At 43.3% G+C, this 25,943-nt stretch overlaps 1 protein-coding gene across 6 annotated transcripts in view; it reads right to left on the minus strand.

The window, feature by feature from the left end:
* Positions 1-4,916: 4,916 nt before the first annotated feature.
* FBXW12 (F-box and WD repeat domain containing 12) overlaps positions 4,917-25,943 on the minus strand; it is a 33,580-nt gene continuing 12,553 nt past the window's right edge. For 5 of the 6 annotated variants that reach the window (XM_061163540.1, XM_061163539.1, XM_061163538.1 and 2 more), the window contains 5 exons: positions 12,542-12,700; positions 10,992-11,202; positions 9,737-9,915; positions 9,518-9,645; positions 4,917-5,456 (listed from right to left, as the gene is read on the minus strand). In XM_061163540.1, coding sequence (XP_061019523.1) covers positions 5,348-5,456; positions 9,518-9,645; positions 9,737-9,915; positions 10,992-11,202; positions 12,542-12,700 — 786 coding nt within the window. In that variant the 3' untranslated portion in view covers positions 4,917-5,347. Of the gene's footprint in view, positions 5,457-8,693; positions 8,878-9,517; positions 9,646-9,736; positions 9,916-10,991; positions 11,203-12,541; positions 12,701-25,943 lie in introns of all 6 variants that reach the window. The other variant, XR_009696363.1, reaches the window with a different exon arrangement.

Below are 25,943 nucleotides of genomic sequence, written 5' to 3' on the forward strand. Positions count from 1 at the left end.
TAATAAAAGTGTTAATAACCTTTTGTACATTAACCTTGTATCCTGTAAACTTGCTGTAATAACTTTATTAGTTCCAGAAATTTTTTGTTTATTCTATATAGACAATCATGTAATAAATGAATGTTTTATTTTCTCTTTTCCACCCTGTATAACTTTTATTTCCCTTTTTTTTGTTACCACATGACCTAGATCTTCTGGTGTGATGTTGAAAAGGAATGGTGAGAGGACATCGGCCTTGTTCCTGCTCTTAGTGGAAAAGCTTCTAGTTTCTTGCCATTAAATATGATGTTAGCTGTAGATGTTATCAAGTTGAGAGTTCCCCTCTATTCCTAGTTTCCTAATTTTATAAAAAAACGAGTGCTGGATTTTGTCAAATACTTTTTATCTATTGATATAGTCATGTGATTTTTCTTTGTTAGCCTGTTGATGTGGTAGATTAATGGATTTCCAGATGGTAAACCAAACTTGCACACCTGGAATAAATTCTTTACATACATTTCGGTTTTGATTTGCTAATATTTTGTTGAGAACTTTTGCATTTGTATTCATGAGAGAGACTGGTCTATAGTTTTAAAGACAATCTGGTTTTGGTTTTAGAATAATGCTGGCCTCATATAGAGTTAGGAGGTTCCCTTCTGCATCTTATATTCTGGAAGAGATTGTAGAGAATTGGCATAAATTCTTCCTTAAATGTTTTAATTCACCAGTGAACCTATCTGGGCCTGCTGCTGTTCTGAAAGGTTTTTAATTATTGATTCAATTTATTAGATACAGGCCTATTCAGTCTTTTTCTTCTTGTGTAAGTTTTGGCAGATGTATTTTTCACGGAATTGCTCCATTTAATCTAGGTTACCAAATTTTGTGGACATGTGGTTGTGCATAGTATTTCCTGATTATCCTTCTAATATCCACGGGATCTGTAGTAATGTCCCTCTTTTATTTTGGATCTTACTAATTTGTATTTTCTTTCAGTTAGCTTGGCTAGAGGCTTATCAATTCTATTGATCTTTTCAAAGAACTATCTTTTTTTCTTTTATTTAACTGAAGCATAATTGACCTATAATACTATGTTCATTCCAGGGGCACAACATAGTGATTCAATATTTCTACAAAATGTTTCCTATGGTAAGTCTAGTTATCTGTCACCATACAAAGATATTACAGTTTTACTGAGTATATTCCACATGTTGTATATTTCATCCTCATGACTCATTTATATTGTAACTGGAAGTCTGTACCTCTTACTCTCCACCTATTGCATTCAACCTACCACTCCCTCCCTTACGGCAATCACTATTTCTTCTCTGTATCTATTGTTTTCCTTTTTTCATTTGCTTTTTTTTAGATTCCACATATAAGTTAAAATCACTTCATTTTTCTTTCTGACTTATTTCACTTAGTGCAATCACCTCTAGGACCTTTCATGCTGTCACACAGAAGATTTTTCTTTTTATGGCTAATATTCCACTGTGTATAATATACCATATCTTCATCCATTCATCTATTGCTGGACATTCAGGTAGTTTCCATATGTTGCCCATTGTTAATACGGCAATAAACATAGGGGTACATACATCTTTTCTAATCAGTGTTTTTTTTTCCCTTTGGAAAAAATATGCAAAGTGGAATTGCTAGATCTTATGGTAGTTCTACTTTTGAGGAAACTCCATACTGTTTTCCATAATGCTTGAGCCAATTTGTACCACCAACAGTGCACAAGGGTTTTCTCCGTATCCTCACCAACACTTGTTATTTCTTATCTTTTTGTAATAGCTATTCTGACATGTGTGAGGTGTTATCTCACTGTGATTTTCAGTTGCATTCCCCTGATGTTTAGTAATGGGAGCTTTTTTATGTTGAGCATCTTTTCATGTGTCTTAGTCGTATGTATCTGTATCTTTGAAAAAATGTCTATTCAGATCCTTGGTGGGATTGTTAGTCCTTTTGATGTCGAGTTCTATGAGTTCTTTGTATATTTTGGATATTAACCCCTTATCTGTTGTATTATTTGCAAATAAATACCTTCTCCCATTCAGCATGCTGTTTTTCCATTTTGCTAAGTTTCCTTTGCAGTACAAAAGCTTTTTGCTTTGATGTAGTCCTGTTTATTTTTGCTTTTCTCTTGCCTAATGACACATATTAAAATATTGCAGAGACCAATGTCAAAGAAGGTACTGCGCTTTTCTAGAGGTTTTATGTTTTTAAGTCTTAGACTTAAGCTTTAATCCATTTTGAGGTTTTTAGTGATGTGGGAAAGTAGTTGTTTCTTTGGCATGAGACTGTCCAGTTTACCTAACACCCATTATTGAAGACACTGTCTCTTCCCCATTGTGTATTCTTGCCTACTTTGTCATAACTGCCCATAGTTCTGTCAGCATCATCTCCCAAACTTGCTGAATGGCTTATCCAGACATCCTGCACAACAGTGCCTCAGAACGAAGGACCTATTTTACACCAGAGGGGTGACGATGACCTCATGACTGTGCAATGCGTTGATCTTGTCATGCATCCATCATCCAGAAGAAACTGGCCTGATACAATAGGGGATGGCCTACTGAAGGCTCAGCTAAGGTGCTGGCTGGGGAGACAATACTTAGTGAGGTTTGGATACAATCTTCCAATACAAGATATGGTGTGTGCTCTGAACCGATGACCGATAGTGTGACTACAGCGAAAATACATGGTTAGCCAGTGACTAGAGAACTTTATGACTGACAGTGTGACTATAGCCAAGAATACACGGTTAGCAGTCAGTATTTTGCAGTCTGTTAAGACTTGACCTGTAGCCAATGACTGGGGGCATTTTTAAAAAATTAATACAGAATACATATGCCTACACCAGGAGTTAACGGAAGGTCTCACAGGATCTGCATGCTTCTGCAGGACTCGAGGACCACTTAGGTCCTTACGCTCCTTGACTGGAACACTGCCCATTGCACCTTGTAAATCAAGCCTTCAGGACTTGGACTTAGAGGACTTTAGAGCATGACAGACTAAGTGCCTATTCCTGGGGCCATGGCACCACACCCCAGCAGACCATGTTTTCCTGACAAAAGCCCATCTGCCAGACTTAGGACCTACCCTTGTCAAGACTCACAGAAATCCCCAGAGCTCCCTATGTCCCCATAGACTCTCTTACAAACCTCCTACACACACCCAAAGCAGGGACCCCTAGAACTGCATTTGTTCCTGGGTAAGGCTGCCATTCCTAGACATGATACCTAATGTGGCAGCTGAGGGCAGAGTGCCTGGACCTGATTAGCTGGCCTCCCCTAAGAAATGACCAGAACTGCTTTCCCAGCCATCACATGTCCAAGTTTCTTAGGTGGGTCCACACACTCAGGAGTTCCCTTGTCTGATCTCCAATCTCTTGCTGACACCGTAACGCCTTTCCCTGTGTCTTCAGAAAACCTTCCTATATCTCAATTTATCTGAAGTTTTCCCTTCACCTCCGAACAGCTGTTTCCTTTCCTGCTGTGTCAGATGTGTGTGTGTGTATTTATTTCAGCTAATTTCTCATCTCCTTCCCCTTTCCCCACTGCTGCATATACAGTGCATTAGTACTTAGTCCATGAGTTTTGGAACACCAAGCAAAATTGTGATTGAACTAAGAGAGATTCACACCCCTAAGAGTTCTCACTTGAAACTGGTTCCCACAGCTAACAAAGACCTTGGGTTTTTAAGTGTACCAGTTATGCAAGATGTAATGCATTAGGGAAGCTGGGTAAAGGGCACATGGGAACCCTCTGTACTATCTCTGCAAATGTTCTGTAAATTTAAAATAACTCCAAAATAAACCTTAAGATTAAACGAGAGAAAAGCCTTAGATTTTCTCCTCTGGGTGAAATGACTACATGTGTGGTCTTGGCTACATAGTATATAGATGCTGTGTTAGGCCAAAAAACTATTGTTAAAAGGCAGATATAGGCACTAGGGTATATTGGGTACTGGGCAGCTACAGCAGCAGAATGTAGTAGGGAGCTTTTTAATGTTTCCTTTCTATTTTTGAGGAGTTTTTCACTGTATGAATCTTGGTTGTGAGTACCTACTATTAAAGCTGAATGGGCCAGACTCTCCCATCCTGAACTTGATGGTGTGGACATGTGACCCAGGCCAGTAAATCCCATACGCACACTCCACTGAGTCTCAAAGAGTCGCACTTCCTTAGGGGCAGATGGGAAGTTTTCAGATAATGGCAGTGATGCCTGTTCAGTGACAGTGATGGGAGCATGGTGGCAGCGGTGTGGTGGAGCTGGAGGGGAAATAGGAACGTGAGCAGCAGAGCCGGGGAGCCAGGCCTTGCTGGAGCCAGCCCTGGTTGTCACCTGCTGCCAGCTTCCCATGGTGCCAGGCCTACTTCTCAAGGCTGCACACTGCCCCTCTACACTACCCTCTTTCTAATGAACTCATTTTTTGATGAATTTAGTGATCCAGCCTGCTGTTCCTGTTGCCTGCAATTAAGAACTCTAAGGATAGACCCGCTAACCCAGTCAGGGCTTCCATGTGGACCAACTCCAGAGGCATCCTTTTCACAAGGCACAGAACGGTGCCCTGCAGCCATGCAATGTTGTGCCGCAGAACTCGTCCGTAGGACAGCCAGAGCTATTTATTAATGTGCGTCTAATGTGCGGAGAAGGCAATGGCACCCCACTCCAGTGCTCCTGCCTGGAAATTCCCATGGGTGGAGGAGCCTGGTAGGCTGCAGTCCGTGGGGTCGCGAAGAGTCAGACACGGCTGAGTGACTTCACTTTCACTTTTCACTTTCATGCATTGGAGGAGGCAATGGCAACCCACTCCAGTGTTCTTGCCTGGAGAATCCCAGGGATGGGGGAGCCTGGTGGGCTGCCGTCTATGGGGTTGCACAGGGTCAGACACGACTGAAGTGACTTAAAAGCATCAAAGCAAGTAACACAGACTAGGAAGATGAAAAAAATATTTACTTCATTAATTACATATTTGGAAAACAAAAAACAATTATGTTACAATCTGAGTACTTTAAACCTGGGTTTTCTAGCACCCAAGGTCTGCATTCACTGCTCTTGGCTACTTACTATCCAAATAACCTTGGACAGTTTGTTTGATAGCTGAAAAATGGGCTAACAGTGGGTTAACTACTCTTCTGTTACATCTCAACTTCTTTGAAAAATACAGACAGTAATATCTACACTTCATTGGCTTCTGGTGAGGATTGAAACATAAAGTCACCTCACACACTTGTGTGGCCCACAGTAGGTATTTGAAAATCATTACTTCTTTTTCCGATGTTGATACAATAATTACTTTAGTCTCTGTATGTAGACAAGCACCTCACCAACTGTGGTGACAATCTTCAGTTGATGCTGTCATCTTAGCCACACTGCACTTGGAAGTAATATGACCTCAGAATACTAGTTCCGATGTTTCTGGCTTCCACGCCTACAATGCTCATACCGTCACTCTCCACATGAGTAAACCCACTGTGAAGGAAGGGACATGCTACATGTTAACTTTGGAAAAGGACAAATGTTTAAGTCATAAAGCTTTTACACGAAGATGGAGCTCAATCTTGTACGCTCTCCACCCAGTCCACCCCATCTGTGAGTATACTGGGCTTTGACTTGAGGCTTTGACTTGAGGACCTATGTTCATTTGTATCAAGTAGCAAAAATCTTCACATTCTTGAGTGTGATCAGTTCGAGGTCCTCCTGATGGTAGCTGCCTGAATCACAATGATTCCAGCTACTCTGGAAACTTCTCCTGATACAGGAGCTGGGGGTACCTCATCCAATCTGGGCAGGTCAGAGTCATTTCTCCAAAATTTAGAATTACTATCAATTCCTAACCAGTCTCAGTGAAGGAGATGTAACCGCAGGAGCCAATGGGGCCTTCAGTTTCCACAAACATACAATGCTGCTCTGCTGCACCACAGAAAAACGGAGCAAGTGTGCAGAGAAGCAAACCAACAAACAAAAATAAGAACTAACAAACCAACAAACAAACACAGAACTGCCTGAGTTTCCCACAGAAGCCCACTTTTTGTCTATAGATTGCTTCTGAAACTAGCTTTGGCTTTCATGAACTACCTTTCAGCTTAGAGTAAATCCCATGATGACACTTACTCAGCTTAAGAGATTAATAAACCACTACAATATTGTAAAGTAATTAGCCTCCAATTAAAAGAAATTAATTTTAAAAAACACATCTAGTACAAACAACAACCAAAAAAAGATTAATAACAAGAGTGGAATGTGGCAGTTTGCAGACTGTGTCAGAAAACTGCAGGATTGGGTTGGAAAATTCCAGGACTGGCTGGTCTACGTGGGGCTGAGCAGGGCAACAACTGCTCCCTGATACAAGCAGTCAGTCAGCAGTCTCCTTGGTTTGTTAGCAATTAAGGTTGAACTAGCACCTATCTTCTTTCTTTTTCTCTTTATAGACTTTCTCTTCATCTTCCCACACCCCCTCCCTCATCTTTAGTAAATGTGCAGAACTCTCTAACTATCACTAAAACCCAGTTTTAAATACATTTCCATTGGCCCAAAAAGATCTGTTGTAGCCATCTGCAGTAAATCCCATCTTACCCCCAACCCTGGGCAGCAGTAATTGACCTTCTGTTCCTATAGACTTGCCTTTTCTATATGTACCACATTAAAGGAACCATTCAGTATGTGACCTTACACATTTGGCTTCTTTCACCAGCACAGTATGTTGGCAGTTCACCCACATGTGTGTCATATGCCATTCCTCCTTACAGCTGAATACAACTCCCCTGTATGGATGCACCACAGTGGATTTACCCATTTACCAGTTGATGGGCATCTGCACTGTTTGCACTTTTAGGGTGTTCTGAATAAATCTGCTAAAAGCATTCAAGTACAAGTCTCTGTAGACATGTTTTATTTCTCCTAGGGGTATGCTGCTAGGTTTGCTATTAAATTTATGTTTAACACACCTGTTTTCTTTAGAAAGTCAGAGTATGTATTCACAGATCATAACATTTTAGGAAACTGAAAAGCTCCTAAAAAGTAATGAAAAGATAGATGAAATGCAGTCCATAGCTGCCCATCTTGTGGGGATCAACACAGAGCTAGGTTGCTGGGTTTATGATTGCCAAGTGAAGCCCTTAAAGAGAAATTACCACTTGCATCAACTAAGGATTTCTGAAGAATCTGTTATGAATTGGGAAAGAGCAGAATTCAAGGTTGTAATACATTCCAGGGTTCTGATTAAAGCACATTTATGTTTCTAAGTGTGCTATGCTCATTGAGAACAGTGTCATTTCAGTGAATGGATCTGTTTACCATCCTATAAAATGGGTGTGTTAGTCACTCAGTCGTGTCTTGACTCTTGCAACCTCATGGACTATAGCCCGCCAGGGTCCTCTATCCATGGAATCCTCCAGGCAAGAATAGCCATTCCCTTCTCCAGGGACTCTTCCTGATCCAGGGATCAAATCTGGGTCTCCTGTACTGCAGGTGAATTCTTTACCATCTGAGCCACCAGGGAAGCCTCAAAATAGCACAGTTTAAAAAACACATATAAAACAGCAGTTTCTGGAACTTCCCTGGTGGCTCAGTGGCTAAGAATATGCCTGCCAACAATATAGGGGACACGTTTGATCCCTGGTCCAGGAAGATCCAACATGCCACAGGGCAACAAAGCCCGTGCGCCACAATTACTAAGCCCATACTCTAGAGCCTGAGCTCTGCAACAAGAGAAGCCACTGCAACTGGAAAAAGCCTGCATGCAGCAATGAAGACCCAGCACAGAGGTAAGTAAATAAATAGTAATTAAAAAAATAAGAAGTTTCTAATTGTGCACAATTAATATTTCAGTGAATGAATGTGTTCTGCTTTGTGTGATGAAGGTAGAGCAGTGTTTAAAAACGTGTAAAAAAGAAGTTTCTACAAGTGCTACTTGCTAAGTTGATAACAGTGTTATTTCAGTGAAAAGATGTTCTAACCATTCAGTAATGATATAGGGAATTCTTTAAAGGCACATATAAAAAAGGGAAGGAAAAAAACGCACATCTTGGGAGACCAACATCACTGGCAAGCTCTTCAGTGGCCTCCTTCCAGTGGCAACAAGTGTTTGTTCGCACATATGTCTCCTGCCACTGGAGGGAAAAAATCATTACTGAGGGGTCATGAGTGGATGTGGGGCATGTAATCAGGGCCTCCACTGGCCTGAGGGGCTTGCTTCACTAAGGCTGGCCTGCAGCCTAGGTACAGACAGAACAGAGCAAGGCCACCTCTCCGGAGCACAGGGGAGGGTAGACAGCAACATATTAGGGTCTTTAGTAGGAAATATACAGTCCCTCACGGCCTGCAGTGTGAAGATGGAATATTATGGCTCTCAAACTCAGCAACTAGGTAGGTTTGTTATACTGGAGTGGGTTGCCATTCCCTTCTCCAGGGGATCTTCCTGACCCAGGGATCAAACCTGGGTCTCCTGAACTGCAGGCAGAAGCTTTACCATCTGAACTACTAGGGAAGCAGGTTTGTTATAGGAATCTTTAATTGTAAAAATATTTAGTTTGGGGCATTGTATTTTTTTTTTTTTTAATTAATACTGTAAGATGTTTGCCGCAGGAGGCTGAATTAATCCCATAACTCATGACAAGTCACTGATGGTTATGAAGTAGGAGGTGTTACCATAAGAAACCCAGTGAAACAGACAGTCTGGAAGCCCTGTCCTTACTTTGCAGGACTTACTCTGATAAGAAAAAACATGTCATCCCCAAATTCTGGGCTACCCTGGTAGGTCAGCTGGTGAAGAATCCACCTGCAATGCAGGAGACCCCGGTTCCACTCCTGGGTCTGGAAGATCTCCTGGGGAAAGGCTACCCACTCCAGTATTCTTGGGCTTCCCTGGTGGCTCAGGCAGTGAAGAATTCACCTGCAATGCAGGAGACCTGGGTTTGATCCCTGGGTTGAAAGATCCCCTGGAGGAGGGCATGGTAACCCACTCCAGTATTCTTGCCTGGAGAATCCCCAGGGACAGAGGAGCCTGGTGGGCTACAGTCCATGGGGTTGCAAAGAGTCAGACATGACTGAGCAACTAAGCACTGCATCCCCAATTCTAATTGTAAACCACAGCACAAAAATCACATTCTCTCCAACTTTTACAGTCTTGCTCCTACAGCCACCTAGGTTTGGTAAACGGACCTGGCGTTGTGCAGGTTACAGAGGTAGGCTAAGGGCTGCATCCAGGCTGACCCTGGCTTCACTGTGCACCCCTGTGGGCCTTTGGGCAAAACCCACATCGCTGATTTCATCTGGGAAATGTGGGTGATGCTAACTGCAGGTGGTGGCTTTGTATATTAAAAGAGATAATGCAAATGATGCATAGTGTAGCATCTTTTTTTAAAAACAGAGGCTAAATGTGAACAGTGACTTGCCTCAGGTCGCCATATAGGGAGAGGCAGGCTGGGCTAAGACCCCAAGTCCCATTCACATTCTTGCCAATGGTATCCTCCTGCTGAGGGACCAGGAGAGTCCAATTTGTAGGTAACATTTAAAAAGTCAGAAGCAATTACCTGGCCCATCTGTGAGACCCACCCAGCAAATGATAGCAGCTCTTGAGGACGGGAAATTTATTCTCCTTGTTCCACATGTAGACTCGCAGGGAGAGGTCGAAGGAAGAGGTTATGACTCGAGTCTGGTCCTTGAAATGAAAAACCAAGTGAGGCAGGGATGCGGGCTCCAAGGCATGGAGCCACGAGGCTGGCAGCAGGCGGGCGAGGGGCCACACTCACCACCCACATGGACGTGATGGGCCTCTGGTGGTCCTGAAAGGCCACCAGCTGCAGGCCGTGAATGGTGAAGAGCACCAGCTCTGAGCCGGACACCAGCAGGATCACCTGGGAGCCGTGGCTCTTCATGAGGTGAGGAGGCATCATGGTGTCTGGCAGCAGGAAGCTCGCGATCTGTTGTGCTTTTTGAAATAAAGGCACAGAGATTGTCACGTCTTAGTAGCAGCTGGGGGTCTGGAATAGACATGCCTCACCTACGAGGATGTGGAATAATGAAAAGAGCAACGGTTTTGTGTCACATCTGCAGTCAATCCTGACCCATGCATTTACTCCCCTAGTCTACTGGTCATCAGCTCTCAAACGTGGATTGTGCTGCTTCACAGGGGGACTGTGAGGTTCAAGGCCATATGCACATGGGAGTGACATTATCGGCCCACGGTACTATCCAGGGGTGAGGCTTCCACCCTGCTCTCTACCCTTCCCCATCTAAGACAGGGCGATGCAAGACATGACCACCTGAGAACTATGACATTTATGACATCTGCTGAAAACTACTGTTGAAGATTCTTTTATACTGTACAGCATTCCTTGTTTAAAAAACATTAATTTGATCATTTCCTTATGGAGTTTAGTTAGCACCAGGAAAATAAAATTACCTCTTTTGAAGAGTTCATGCGTTTTCTCGTATCAGACAAGGGATTATATTACACATCCTGTTTCCCTTTTTTTCCTCGGCTGCCAGGAAGCTCAGAGTAAAATTTATGGTCAAATGATGACAGGAAAACAAATGAACATAATACAAAGGAAAAAATGCTAAGGAACAAAGAAAAGGCCTATTGGGGTAATGTGGGGTTTGGAAAACAGAGGAGACAGGAAAGGACAAAGATGTGGGTCTTATTTTCCTACTGGACTAGGAGCTCCTTAGGGAAGAGGCAGTTGTGGCTTTTATTCATCTCTGTGTGCTCTCAGTGCTGAGAGTGGTGACTCTGACACAGTTGTAAAAGGAGAGGTGGGGATGAATGGAAGCAGAGAAGGGAGAAGAGTGGACAGCAGTTAACATCTGAATCCCACGGCCATGCAGAGGGCCCCAACACACAGCAAGTGTTCACCACTCCACCAGCCCACAAAATCACAACTAGAAAACATTTGTGGGGTCACTATGATTCACTGAGAGGAAAGAAAAAGTGCCCCAGAGGAAACTTGACGAATCTGTGCTTGAAGCATTGTAAGGAAGTGGTGGTGACATGGGGATCCTTACCGAGAATGTCCGCTCTATCCCTGGGCTTTCTGGTCCCTAGCTCATAGGTGGTGATGACCAACTGCATGCCGTTGTCATTTCTGTGCATCACCATCAGCCTGGCTGCCTCGTCGGGGGCCCAGCAGGCTCTGGACGTCAGCCAGATGGGGAGAGTGGCGGAGGCAGGAGTCTCTTCTTCCGACCGGCGCAGCAAGGACTGAGTGTAGAACACCTGGGGAAACAGCGCCACACGTCTCATCGCCGGTGAGGGAGACTTCTCCAGCCAGGAGCACTCCGAAAGCCCCCACTAGACCACATCCACCGTGACTGTACTGGGTCTCACAGGGTGCCTCATGTGGACCCGCCTTTCTCAAACGCCCTTACCAGGGAAAAGAGGTTAACCCCACCCCATGTCTGGCCCTGCTGGAAAGATCTTGGCACACCAGTCCCAGTGAGGTCACCATTATGGGTGAAATCAAATAAATGAATTTTCTTTTCCTGAGCGCCTGTCATCATCTTGCTTCTGCCTTCAATGTCTTCCTCCATACTCCTTTCCTATCTTCTTGCAGTCTGGCTCCAAACCCCTTCTTGGTCCCTGGAACTGATGTGAGGCTGCCCACCAATCCTATGGCCTCTCTCCTTTGGCTTCCCAACCTGACCCCCGGCCTCCCAACTCCCAGGTCCCATCACTGCCAGTTCCGTCCAGCTTGGCCACTGCTTCTCTTTCTCTGTCCTTCCTTGCTCACTGACCCCGGTATGTCTCAAGACCCTCTCCAGCTGCCTGCTTTTTACTCCAGTCTAATTTTCCAATTCAGGCTTTCTGGGTGGCTCAGTGGTGACCCACCTGCAAAGGTAGGAGACACAGAAGATGCAGGTTTGATCCCTGGGTTGGGTAAATCCTCTGGGGTAGGAAATGACAACCCACTCCAGTATTCTTGCCTGGGAAATTTCATTAACAGAGGAGCCCGGCAGTCACAAAGAGTTGGACACAACTGAACGACAAAGTTTATGGGCGTACCAGCGCACACACACACACACACACACACACATTTTCCAATTCAGACCCTGGCACTCAGCCTGAGCATCTCTGAGCCCATGAATCACTGGCAGAGGCAGCCATTCTCACAGGCAAGCTGTGTATGGGCCTCCAGGTAATGGATACAGTCCCCACGCTGTTAGCATCTCCTCCATGCTGGCCCACTGTCTTCCTTACTCTTGTTGAAGCCTGTTCTCAGGCCACCAATACCTCATGAGCATTTCCACCAGGACGTCCCAAACCTTTTCAAACTCTGTCATCTCCAGTCAGGTAGCTGACCCCCTCCAGCCTGTGGGCAACACAGGAGCCTGGAAAGAACAGAGGCTCCTGGGCGAGGCCGCCATGGCCATCGGCTCAGCTGGTGGCCCTGAGAAGGCAGTCATGGCTGTGAAAGGTCAAAGATGACTCATCATCACCCATGCAGGCTGTGCGGTTTGGTCCTACATGAGAAGCTGCAACCCCCAGATGCACCCCAAAAGCCTAGGGCACAGGACCCACCACCCCCCTGAGGCAAGGGGCACAGCCCGCCACTGACCTCGGGGCTCAAGTCTGAGTTCTGGGTTGACGCGAACACCCACTGCCGGTCGGGTGAGCAGAGAAGACTGGTGGGGTTGCCAGGAAACACGCTGACTCTGGAGAGCAGCTGCAGCCAGGGCACCGTGAGTGTGTAGACTGCCCCTTCAGCACAGGTGGCCTGCAAGCGACAGGACAAAAACGGGATCAAGAGTCACAAAGAACCAGAAAGTGTCCAAGGAGATAAGCAAAGGTCTAAGAAACACAGAAATGAAGTTCCTACAGAAGAAAAGTCAAATAATTAACAGACTAACACTGAAAAATCCATGTACAAGGACTTCCCTGCTGGTCCAGTGGTAAAGAACCCACCTTCCAATCCGCAGGGGACGTGGGTGTGAACCCTGACCGGGGAACCATGATCCCACATGCCACTGAGCAACTAAGCCTGAGCACCGAACCTACTGAGTCCATGTGCTGCAACAAACACGTGGCGCAGTCAAAAAACAAACAAAATTCATGTCCAATGAAACTTTCTGCAAATAAATCCTGGGGAAGCTAAGCTGGGATGGTCACCACAGACACATCACAATACAGCTAACTACTAGGCTTTAAATATTTCAAAATATCCTTTAGGCCTTTGATTTTTAAAACTCCAGTATCTAACAAGAGAAGTAAGGGTGGCAGTAGCCTTTGCAACAGAAACACTGTGGCATAATATTTTCACAAAATTCAAGGAAAGCGTGAGCCAGGGATGCAGTGTCCAGCCTGGTCACTCTTTAAGCCCCTAGACTACAGAACCACAATGTTAATGCAAGAACTGCATTCGTGGGCCCTTCCTCGGGCCCTGACCAGGGGATGCGCTTCATCAAATCACAAGATACAACGCAAATGTCACCAAAAGAACTGGTGGTGTTATGAAATACATTAAACTATAAATCAAAGAGCTAATTAAAAAAAAGGTAGACACAAGAGAAGAACAGGGTTTAAATATTTTATCTTCTCAAAAAGCTGGAAATAATACATCTTTAAAAAGTGAGAAGGATCAAAATAGAATAACTCACTGACTGCCATGGGAGTAAAGATAACAGATAAAACAGGTGACACGCCTAAATAAGGAAAAAGGAGAAAGAAAGTGTTAAGGTGCAGAAAACCGGGGCTTCCTTGGTGGTCCAGTGGCTAAGAATGCCCATTCCCAATGCAGAGGGCTTGGGTTTGATCCCTGTTCAGGGAACTAGATCCCGCATGCCTCAACTAGGAGTCCACATGCTGCAACTAAAGATCTGAAGTGCCACAACTATGACTTGGTGCAGCCAAGTAAGGGCTTCCCAGGTGGTGCAGGGGTAAAGAATCCATTTGCCAATGCAGGAGACACAAGAGACTTGAGTTTGATCCCTGGGTTGGAAAGATCCCTTGGAATAGGAAGTGGCAACCTGCTCCAGTATTCTTGCCTGAGAATCCCATGGACAGAGGAGCCTGGCAGGCTACTGTCCACGGGGTCACAAAGAGTTGGACATGACTGAACACATGCAGCCAAATAAAAGAAAAAATTACATTCTGCTGATGACATGATGGTGTGGAACGTCTCTCCATGTGCTAGTGACCATCTGATTATATTCTTTTGAGAATGCTCAAACTACTGCACAACTGCACTCATCACACACAGTAGCAAAGTAATGCTCAAAATTCTCCAACCCAGATTTCAGCAGTACATGAACCGAGAACTTCCAGATGGTCAAGCTGGATTTAGAAAAGGCAGAGGAACCAGAGATCAAATTGCCAACATCTGCTGGATCATCGAGAAAGCAAGAGAGTTCCAGAAAAACATCTACTTCTGCTTTATTGACTATGCCAAAGTCTTTGTGTGGATCGCAACAAACTGTGGAAAATTCTTAAACAGATAGGAAAACCAGACCACCTGACCTGCCTCCTGAGAAATCTGTATGCAGGTCAAGAAGTAACAGTTAAAACTGGACATGGAACAACAGACTGGTTCCAAATAGGAAAAGGAGTATGTCAAGGCTGTATATTGTCACCCTGTTTATTTAACTTATATGCAGAGTACATCATGTGAAATGCTGGGCTGGATGAGCAGAAGCTGGAATCAAGACTGCTGGGAGAAATATCAATAACTTCAGATATGTAAATGACACCACCCTTATGGCAGAAAGTGAAAAAGAACTAAAGAGCCTTTGGATGAAAGTGAAAGAAGAGAGTGAAAAAGCTGGCTTAAAATTCAACATTCAGAAAACTAAGATCTTGGCATCCAGTTCCATCACTTCCTGGCAGATAGATGGGGAACAATGGCAACAGTGAGAGACTTTATTTTGGGGGCTCAAAAATCACTGCAGATGGTGACTGCAGCCATGAAATTAAAAGACTCTTGCTCCTTAGAAGAAAAGCTATGACCAGTCTAGACAGCATGCTAAAAAGCAGAGACATTACGTTGCCAACAAAGGTCCGTCTAGTCAAAGCTATGGTTTTCCCAGTAGTCATGTATGGTTGTGAGAGTTGGATTATAAAGAAAGCTCAATGCTGAAGAATTGATGCTTTTGAACTGTGGTATTGGAGAAGACTCTTGAGAGTCCCCTGGACAGCAAGGAGATCCAACCAGTCCATCCTAAAGGAAATAAGTCCTGAATATTCATTGGAAGGACTGATGCTGAAGCTGAAATTCCAATACTATGGCCACATGATGTGAAGAACTGACTCACTGAAAAAGACCCTGATGCTGGAAAAGATTGAAGGCGGGAGGAGAAGGGGACGACAGAGGATGAGATGGTTGGATGGCATCACTGACTTGATGGACATGAGTTTGAATAAGCTCCATGAGTTTGTGGTGGACAGGGAAGCCTGGTGTGCTGCAGTCCATGGGGTCGCAAAGAGTTAGACAGGACTGAGCGACTGAACTGAACTGAGGAGTGTTCAGATCCTCTGCATAATTTAAAAGCTGTGTTGTGTCCCTTTTCCTGATTGGTACCAATTCTTTATATATTCTGGACACAGTCCTGTGTCTTGTTTATATATGAAAGTGAAGTTGCTCAGTCGTGTCCGACTCTTTGTGACCCCATGAACTGTAGCCTACCAGGCTCTTCAGTCCATGGGATTTTTCAGGCAAGAATACTGGAGTGGGTTGCCACTTCCTTCTCCAGTTTATACATGGGAAATACATTATTCCAGTCTGAAGCTTTTTTGTTTTTCTTAACGTCTTCTAAAGAGCAAAAGTTCTAAACTTGATGAAATCGAATTTGTTCATTTTTTATTACACAGCTAGTCCTTTGTGTGTCTTAAGAAATCGTTACTTTTGAAAATTTTCTGCTAATCTACTCCCACCAAAAACAGTTAGAATTAATAGGTTGAACTTCCCTGGTGAGCCAGTGGTTAAGACTCTGCACTGCTAGTACAAGGGGCACAGGTTTAATCCCTAGTTGGGGAAGGTCCCACAAGCCGCACAGTGCAAGCAGAAAATAATAGAAAAATTTTTTCTTTTTTACCAAAGAATTAACAGGCAAATTTAGCAAGGCTGTTAGATACAGGTAACTATACAAAAGTCAAATGAACTTCTATGTGTATTTACACAGAAATTATTTCTATGTATGCTACGTAGTGCATGCATGGCAATTTCTTTGTAAATACAAAACCACACATTCTCCTATTACTCTTGGTCTGCACCCTACCCACTTACACAGCCTCAAGACAGAAGAGTCTGGAGTCAGCAATGGTTTAATGGATGGGGGAGCTTATATCTGAAGCAAGGCCCTTAAGTGACATTCTACCACGGCAGCAGGGAGCAGGCAGGACACAGCAGCAGTCTTCACTATTGAGCGGGCAGTTGCTGCTGTTCAGTCGCTCAACTGTGACCAACTCTTTGCAATCCCAAGTATGCCAGGCTTCCCTGTCCTTCACCATCTCCTGGAGTTTGCTCAAACTCATGTCCACTGAATCAATGATGCAATCCAACCATCTTGTCCTCTGTCGTCCCCTTCTCCTCCTGCCTTCAATCTTTTCCAGCATCAGGGTTTTTTCTAATGAGTCAGTTCTTTGCATCAGGTGGCCAGAGTATTGGAGCTTCAGCTTTAGCATCAGTCCTTCTAATGAATATTCAAGATTAATGTCCTTTAGGACTGACTGGTTTGATCCCCTTGCAGTCCAAGGGACTCTCAAGAGTCTTTTCCAACACCACAGTTCCAAAGCATCAATCTTTGGAGTTCAGCTTTTATGGTCCAACTCTCACATGACATGACTACTGGAAAAAACCATTCCTTTGACTACACGATCATTGTTGGCAAAGTAATGTCTCTGATGTCAAGGTTCATCACAGCTTTTCTTCCAAGGAGCAAGTGTCTCTTAATTTCGTGGCTTCAGTCACCATCTGCAGTGATTTTGGAGCCCAAGAAACTAAAGTCTCTCACTGTTTCCCCATCTATTTGCCATGAAGTTATGGGACAGGATGCCATGATCTTATTTTTTTGAATGTTGAGTTTTAAGCCAGCTTTTCCACTCTCCTCTTTCACCTTCATCAACAGGCTCTTTATCTTTAGTTCCTCTTCACTTTCTGCCATTAACAGTGGTGTCATCTGCATATCTGAGGTTATTGATATTTCTCCCAGCAATCTTGATTCCAGCTTTTTCTTCATCTAGCCCGGCATTTCACATGATATACTCTGCCTATAAGTTAAATAAGCAAGGTGACAATATACAGCCTTGATGTACTCCTTTTCCCATTTGGAACCAGTCTGTTGTTCCATGTCCAGTTCTAACTGTTGCTTCTTGACCTGCATACAAATTTCTCAGGAGGCAGGTCAGGTGGTTTGGTATTCTCATCTCTGGAAGAATTTTCCACAGTTTGTTGTGATCCACACAAAGACTTTGACATAGTCAATAAAGCAGAAGTAGATGTTTTTCTGGAACTCTCTTGCTTTCTCGATGATCCAGCGGATGTTGGCAATTTGATCTCTGGTTCCTCTGCCTTTTCTAAATCCAGCTTGACCATCTGGAAGTTCTCGGTTCATGTACTGCTGAAATCTGAGTTGGAGAATTTTGAGCATTACTTTGCTAGCATGTGAGACGAGTGCAATTGTGGGGTAGTTTGAACATTGACATTGCCCTTCTTTGGGACTGGAATGAAAACTGATCTTTTCCAGTCCTGTGGTCACTGCTGTGTTTTCCATATTTGCTGGCATACTGAATGCAGTTCTTTAACATTATCATCTTTTAGGATTTTAAATAGCTTAGCTGGAATTCCATCACGTCCACTAGCTTTGTTCACAGTGATGCTTCCTAAGGCTCACTTGACTTCACACTCCAGGATGCCTAGATCTAGGTAAGTGACCACACCATCATGGTTATCTGGGTCATTAAGATGTTTTTTATATAGTTCTTCTGTGTATTCTTGCCACCTCTTCTTGGTATCTTTAGCTTCTGTAAGGCTCATACCATTTCTGTCCTTTACTGTGCCCATCTTTGCATGAAATAGTCCCTTGATATCTCTTAATTTTCTTGAAGAGATCTCTAGTCTGTCCCATTTTATTGTTTTCCTCTGTTTCTTTGCAATGTTCACATAGGAAGGCTTTCTTATCACTCCTTGCTATTGTTTGAAACTCTGCATTCAGATGGGTACATCTTCCCTTTTCTCCTTTGCTTTTTGCTTTTGTTCTTTTCTCAGCTATTTGTAAGGCCTCCTCGGACAACCATTGTGCCTTTTTGCATTTCTTTTTCTTGGGGATAGTGTTGATCGCTGCTTCCTTGTACAATGTTACAAACCTCTGTCCATAGTTCTTCAGGCACTCTATCAGCTCTAATCCCTTGAATTTATTTGTCACTTCCCATTGTATAACCATAAGGCATTTGATTTAAAGTGTGTTAGTCACTCAGTCATGTCAGACTCTTTGGGACCTCATGGACTGTAGCCCTCCAGACTCCTCTCTCCATGGGGTTCTCCAGGCAAGAATACTAGAGTGAATTGCTATTTCCTACTCCAGGGGATCGTCCCGACCCAGGGATCGAACTCACATCTCCCACACTGAAGGCAGATTTTTTACTGTCTGAGCCACCAGGGAAGCCCAGGATTGTCTTTATTCAGACTTAATAATACAGTTTACTCATTTCCCTGCTTTCAGCCCTCTTGCATCACTTCTTGCTCCTTCCTTCCCCTTTCTTCTTCTCTCCCGGCTCAAGACTGCTTTCCCAGGAAGGGCTTTATCATCAGCCTGTGTGCTCTCTGCTCTGGAGGCTCACGCTTCATTCAAGCCTGTTTCTGTCCCTCGAAACTCCTGCAACCCCTCCTGTCTGTGGTCCAATTTATGGTTAGAGTTATGGAATTGATTTAGAGCATACCTTTATGGCCTAGTGGTTTTCCCTACTTTCTTCAATTTAAGTCTGAATTTTGCAATTACACGTTCACAATCTGAGCCAGTCAGCTCCCGGTCTTGTTTTTACTGACTACATAGAGTTTCTCCATCTTTGGCTGCAAAGAATATAATCAATCTGATTTGATCAGATTGATCAATCAATTAATCAGTACTGACCATCTGGTGATGTCCATGTATAGGAGGGGGGCCATATACAGAGATAACTGACATCAGGTTGGCTTGTTGGTTACCAGGGAAACCAGCAGAGGAGCCCGTCCCTTACCACCCGTTTGATAAGCTATCATGGAGAAGATGCTCTGATCTAAAGATTAGAATAATCACTAACTAGAGGTAGGGGCAAGTATGTATTGGGGGGAGGGTTGGTCATGTGAGTAGGGTGTAGGTGAAGGAGGGACTGGTCGAGCGAAGGATGTAGAGACAGCAAGAGCCATCTTGGGTAGCACGATCATACAATAATTTATGTTCTACATATACTGTATACTAGCAATGAAAAAAATTGGAAAAGTAAATTCTAAAATAACATTAAGGGACTTGCCTCATGGTCCAGTCGTTAAAACTCTGCCTCCCCATGCAGGGGATGTGAGTTCGATCCCTGGTTGGGGAAGATCTTCAGATCCCACACACGCGTGCTCAGTAACATCCAACTCTTTGGGAAGTGATAAGACTATAGCCTGCCAGTTTCCACTGTCATAGAATTTCCCAGGCAGTAATACTCGAGTGTCCCATTTCCTGCTCCAGAGGATCTTCCTGAACCTAGGATTGAACCCAAGTCTCCTGCATTGGGAGGTGGATTCTTAACCACCGCATCACCAGGGAAGCCATAAGATCCCACATGCCTCGGGGCAGCTAAGTCCGAGCCTCACAACTAACGAGCTGGCAGACTCTGGAGCCCGTGTGCCACAAGTGCTAACAGAGAGCAGTCCCTGTGCTACGACAAAGAGCCTGTGCGCCGCAATGACGACCAACCCCGAGTGCGGCAACCAAGGCCTGAAGCAGTTAAAATAAATGAATATTTTAAAATAATATTTAAACAGTATAAAAATGCTTCTAACAGACTATGTGCAAGTCCTGTTCACATAAAACCACAAAACTTTGTTGAAAAAAATAAATGAAGGCCTATATATATAGGGACATATATGCCGTATTCATGGCTTAGAAGACTGAATACTAAGGGGTCAGTTGTCCCCAAATCAATCTACAGATTCAAAGTAACCAAAAACCCAGGAAACAGCGTTATAGAAATTGACGAGCTCACTGGAAAAATTTTATGGAAATAGATATATTTTCAAAAAAAGGAAATGTGGGAGATCGTGACTTAACTAAAATCTGTGGGAAATGAGACCCCGTGTGACTGACACTAGGACGGACATACAAGATCAGTGGAGCCTGACCACAAGTTTGACATAGAACACCCAGACACATTTGGTCAGTGGATATTTTGACAAAACAAAGGTGATAATGTAATTCGATGAAGAAAGTATGGTCTTTCCTGTAAGTTTTGGATGACCATTTCTAAGTAAAAATGAACCCTGATACTGACCTTGCACACAAATGTAATTTAACTTGAAATGAGCCACTGATCTAATAACAACTTCCAAATAACCCGTGGAATGTATAAAAAGTCACACAAAGCTGAGTCAAGGTGTTAGGGTGCTGGGTTCTCATTTGAGAGCCCACTCAGGTCACTGTGGCTGCAGGACTGAGGTTTCCCTGTCCACTGGCTGGCCGCAGAGACCATCCCCGTTCCAGGCCCACCAACAACCTGGCAGCCAGCACGGGAGGCCTGCATGCCCTCACCCTGTGCCTCTGACTTCCTCTTCTGTGACCGGCCAGAGAAAATGCTCTGTCTTTAAAGCGCCCACGGAACTAGTGGGCCCGCCCAGAGCATCTCTCTTTAACCAGGTAACAGAAATGTCTCATGATGCATGTAGCTTTGACCATTTCTCCTTGAAATTCTACACATTATTTTTCAATATATATTTTAGACTATATTCTAAAATGCATTCAAAATTAGCCCTGGGATTTTCCTGGTGGTCTAGTAGTTAAGATTCTGCACTCCTAATGAGGAGGTACAGGTTTGATCCCTGGTTAGGGAACTAAGATCCCAAAAGTCACACCAAAAAAATGAGGCCACCCCCCAAAAAAAAATTAAGCCTTATCTTCCTGGGAGGCTTACCTAATTATTATTCTGATATGAAATGACCCTAAGATCCAGGAAAGACTTTCATCTTCTAGTCTTCTCATCTAACATTACTAGCTGTATCAGCTTGCTTCTGGTTAACATCTCTAATGCCTATCATTTTCCCATCATTTTAATTCCAACCCTTCCTTAAGTGTTCTGTTTTAGAGGAGTCTTGTATTAGTTTCCTTTGGCTATAGTAATAAGACAGGGTGGCTTATAAAAACAAAAATGTATTCTCTCACAGTTCTGGAGGGCAGAGGCCCCAAATCAAGATGCCAGCAGGGTTCTGCTTCCTCTGAAGGAAGACCAGAGCCAGTCACTCCTCCCTACTCCCTCAAGCCATTTCCAGAGCTGACTCCTAGAAGCCCGCCCTGCTTGCCCAGGGAAGTCTGAAAATGAAACCAATGAATCTTTTCACATCCCCTCAGAGCACATGTGGCATCATGAGTTTTGATAATGAAAACTAAAAATGCTGCCTGCCATATCTGTAAACAAGGATGTTGCAGCCATCAAGCCATCACATTACTGCCACCCCCAATGGTGAGCCCTGAGGGGACTCAGGATGTGAAAACACAGGATACTGACCCCAGACAGTGAAGGTTCATAAAATGAAAGTGAAAGTCCTCAGTCGTGTCCGACTCTTGCGACCCCATGGACTATAAAGTCCATGGAATTCTCCAGGCTAGAATACTAGAGTGGGTAGCCTTTCCCTTCTCCAGGGAATCTTCCCAACCCAGGGATCAAACTCAGGTCTCCCACATTGCAGGCGGATTCTTTACCAGCTGAGCCACAAGGGAAGCCCACATCAAAGCAAGGTGCATATCAAAGGAACAATTCAGTAAGCCTAGACTCTTGCATTTGCCCATACATAGAAGAGTGTTAAATTCCTTGAGATATCATATCTGGTTTTCTTTAATTAATAGTAATAGTAATCTTTTGATCCAAACACCTGGTCATTTGTTGCAAAAAAATCCTATATATCCTGGGTCCCCACCCTTGCCTCTTTGGAACCGTTTTCTTAAGGTCATCGGAGATGCGAAAACCTCAGAAAGTCTGCTGAATAAAACAAAACTCTCAACTTCTAGGTTGCGCTTTTATTTTTTTTTTCAGTTGACAATAACCAAGCCAAACTTTGGGTGGGGGTTGATCCTGCCCCTAGAGGGAAACCACAAGACACATTGATCTTCCTCTTATGATTTAGAAGCTACCTGCTGTATACTATTTTGGGAGTTAGGTGAGAGATAACTGTTTGCAAACTGCCTTATAAAGTATATGACTAACTGGTACATTTAATCTTGGACACTTCAAGGAGCTTAGTAGATCTAATTCCTCATAACCTTCTCCTAACCTAAATGGTGAAGTCATTCATTTTATTTCTACATATAAAATCCACAAGGCATTGTTGCTGCTGCTTTATACAGGTGATATTCATTTAGATTTCCTAAGATTTACCATGGCTCTTGCTCAACAATCTTTCCTGCTTCTTCTGAAAATTCACCTGTGATCATTCTCCCACTGCCTGAAGCAGTCTCATTACTATTACATTTAAGGTAGTTTTATTTCCCCTCACTGCTATTAAATAGATCTGTCTTAGTCTTCAGTTATCTCAGTTCACTCTGATGGGTCTATGTGCAGATTTATTTTTATTTACCTTGCTCAGGGTTTGCAGGACCTTCTTGACCTTCACGGATTAATGTCCCTAGTCTATTTTGGAAAAATATCTACCATCTTGTCAAACGTTTCTTATGCCCCCACCCCCACCCCCCAACTTGACAGGGAAAGAGTAAAGGGACAAAGTAGGTCATAAAATAGTTAATTCCCACTAGGGGATTGTAAGTTTAAAAAATTGGGGAGACCCCTGGGAGTTAATGATCACTCAAGAAAGCAAATTTGGTTAACCTCAAAACCAAGTTGGCTTGCTTAGCGACAGAAGCATGACACATGCCCCCCAAACTGCAAACCAATGGTGGCATGAGACCACATCCTGCCCAGGGAGCTCAGTCAGCTGATGATCCCTAGGACATGCTCTCAGCACACATGAAAACAGTAACTTGTGGACCTAGCTGGACCATGTAGGGACAGGAAAACTCCCCTGCTCAACCTGGAGGAGGAACTGATGATGGAAGCGTGACATCTATTCAAGAAAGGCAAAGAAGACCTCCTCCTCCTTACTTTTCCTTTGATTATAAAACTGTAGCCCACTAAGTTCTCAGGACACAGCACTCTCGCCCATTTGCTTGTAAGCCTCACAAGCACCCTGTTCTAATAAATCACTTATCTATCACTTTACCTTTTGCTGGATTCTTTCTGCGAGGAGACATAAAAGATCAGGGCTCTTTGGAACCCCATGAAATGACACTATAAACAGTTTCACCCTGACTCATCTACTCCTAAGATATAAATAAACAAATACTAAAAGTTTTCTTGGGTCCTTTGTGGCCTTGCTACTCAAAGTGTGGTCTGTGACCTGAATCCAAAAGGATCTTGCGGCATCAATATCCTCAAGAAGTTCCTAAAAAACTCAGAATCTCAGGTATTCCCAAGGACCCACTGAATCAGAATCTCCATTTAAACGAGGTCCACAGGCAAATAACATCCCATTCAAGTCTGAGAAGCACTGGTCTCTCTCAGCCTCTCTTTCACATTTACCACTCCTGATATCTCCATTGCATTCTACAGAATTAGTTTTATCTTCCAGCTCACTAATTCTTCTATATGCTTAACTTCTTAATTGATGTATATAATGCACAGAAAATGGCACAAAACGTAAACATAAGAGCTCAGTAAATTATTACAAAGTAAACACTCATATCACCACCCATGGCTTCCACGTCTTGGCTATTGTAAATAGTGCTGCAGTGAAACATTAGAATACATGTATTCTTTTGGATAATGGTTTTCTCCAGGTGTATGCCCAAGAGTGGAATTGCTGGATCATATTTTAAGTTGTATTTTTAAGTTTTTTAAGGAACCTCCATATTGTTCTCCATAGTGGTTGTGCCAATTTACATTCCCGCCAATAGTGTAGGAGGGTTTCTTTTCCTCCACATCCTCTCCAGCATTTATTGTTTGTAGACTTTTTCATGATGGCTATTTTGACTGGTTTGAGGTGGTATCTCACTGTACTTTGATTTATATTTCTCTGATAATTAGTGATGCTGAGTACCTTATCATGTGCTTTTTGGTCTTTAGAATGTCTTCTTTGGAGAAATGTCTATTTAGGTCTTCTGTTCATTTTTTGATTGTTTTATATATATATATATTGTTTATATATATATATGAGAGACAGAGACAGAGAGCAAGCTCCATGAGCTGTCTGCATACTTTGGGGATTATTCTCCCATTCTGTGGGCTGTCTGTTCATTTTGTTGATAATTTTAATTTTTCCTTTGTTGTGCCCAGAAGCTTTTAATTACGTCCCATTTGTTTATTGTTGTTTTTATTTTCATTACTCTAGAAGGTGAATCCAAAAGGATCTTGCTGCGATTTATGTCAGAGTATTCTGCCTATGCTTTCCTCTTAGGAATTTTATAGGGTCTAGCCTTATATTTAGGTCTTTGACTCATTTTCAGTTTATTTTTGTGTATGGTATTAGGGAGTGTTCTAATTTCATTATTTTATATGTAGCAGTCTAGTTTTCCCAACACCACTTTACTGAAGAGACTGTCTTTTTTCCACTGTATATTCTTGCCTCCTTTGTCATAGATTAATTGACTACTGGTGCATGGGTTTATCTCTGGGCTTTCTATTTTGTTCCATTAATCTATATTCCTGTTTCTGTGCAAGTCCCATACTATTTTGATTACTGTTGCTTTGCAGTATAGTCTAAAGTCAGGGAATCTGATTCCTCCAGCTCCCTTTTTCTTTTCCAAGATTACTTTGGCTATTCCAGGGTCTTCTGTGTTTCTATATAAATTAAAAATTTTTTGCTCTAGTTTTGTGAAAACCTGGTAGTCTGGTAAGGATTGCACCAAATCTGTAGATTGCCTTGGGTAGGTCATATTATCTTATCTCTGAAAGTGAAAGTTGCTCAGTGTTCCACTCTTTGCGACCCCATGGACTATCCAATCCACGGAATTCTCTAGGCCAGAATGCTGGAGTGGGTAGCCTTTCCCTTCTCCAGGGGATCTTCCCAACCCAGGGATAGAACCCAGGTCTCCTGCATTGCAGGTGGATTCTTTACCAGCTGAGCCACAAGGGAAGCCCAAGAATATACACCACTGGTAGTTTGGTAAGGACTGCACTGAATCTGTAGATTGCCTTGGGTAGGTCATGTTATCTTGTGGCTACTTATCTCTAAGGGAGTGCTAAACACTGTATTTGAAAAGAGAGGGATGGGGAGTCTTATCTTTCTCTAGAAAGGATTTTCATTTACTACCACCAGTAGTAACTGGGCAGCTGCAGTCATTGCAGGGACTGTTTATTTTCAGACCCTCCCCCACAACTCTCAGGTTCCAACATTCGATAACACACCCAATGTAAGAGGATTCACAGGGCTCCAATCCTTGATGGCCCTGCACGCCAACCTTTATCTACTTGGCTATCTCCCTACTCAGCTCCTTGGCCTTGGAGTAAACATCTCCAGAACAAAAGCAGCCCCAGCGTTAGGCTCAGCACTGTGCTTTCTGCCATCTGAATCTTGGCCTAGAAACTATTTGCTATTTTTAGCTCTCTGACTTGATATATATTCTAACTTTCCTAACTGTCCTTCACCAATAAGGAAGTGTGAATCATGTGGTCTATCATTCCCCAGAGAGCAACTACACTAGCTTCCTCTTCCTCTATACAATATATTCTCAAATTGCTCTGGAGGTATTAATTACACTTATTCCAAAGTCTTCTTTAAACAACTACAGAGTTATTTATATAAAATA

The sequence above is a fragment of the Dama dama genome, chromosome 16 (assembly GCF_033118175.1).
Source record: "Dama dama isolate Ldn47 chromosome 16, ASM3311817v1, whole genome shotgun sequence".
In the NCBI taxonomy this organism is placed as follows: domain Eukaryota; kingdom Metazoa; phylum Chordata; class Mammalia; order Artiodactyla; family Cervidae; genus Dama; species Dama dama.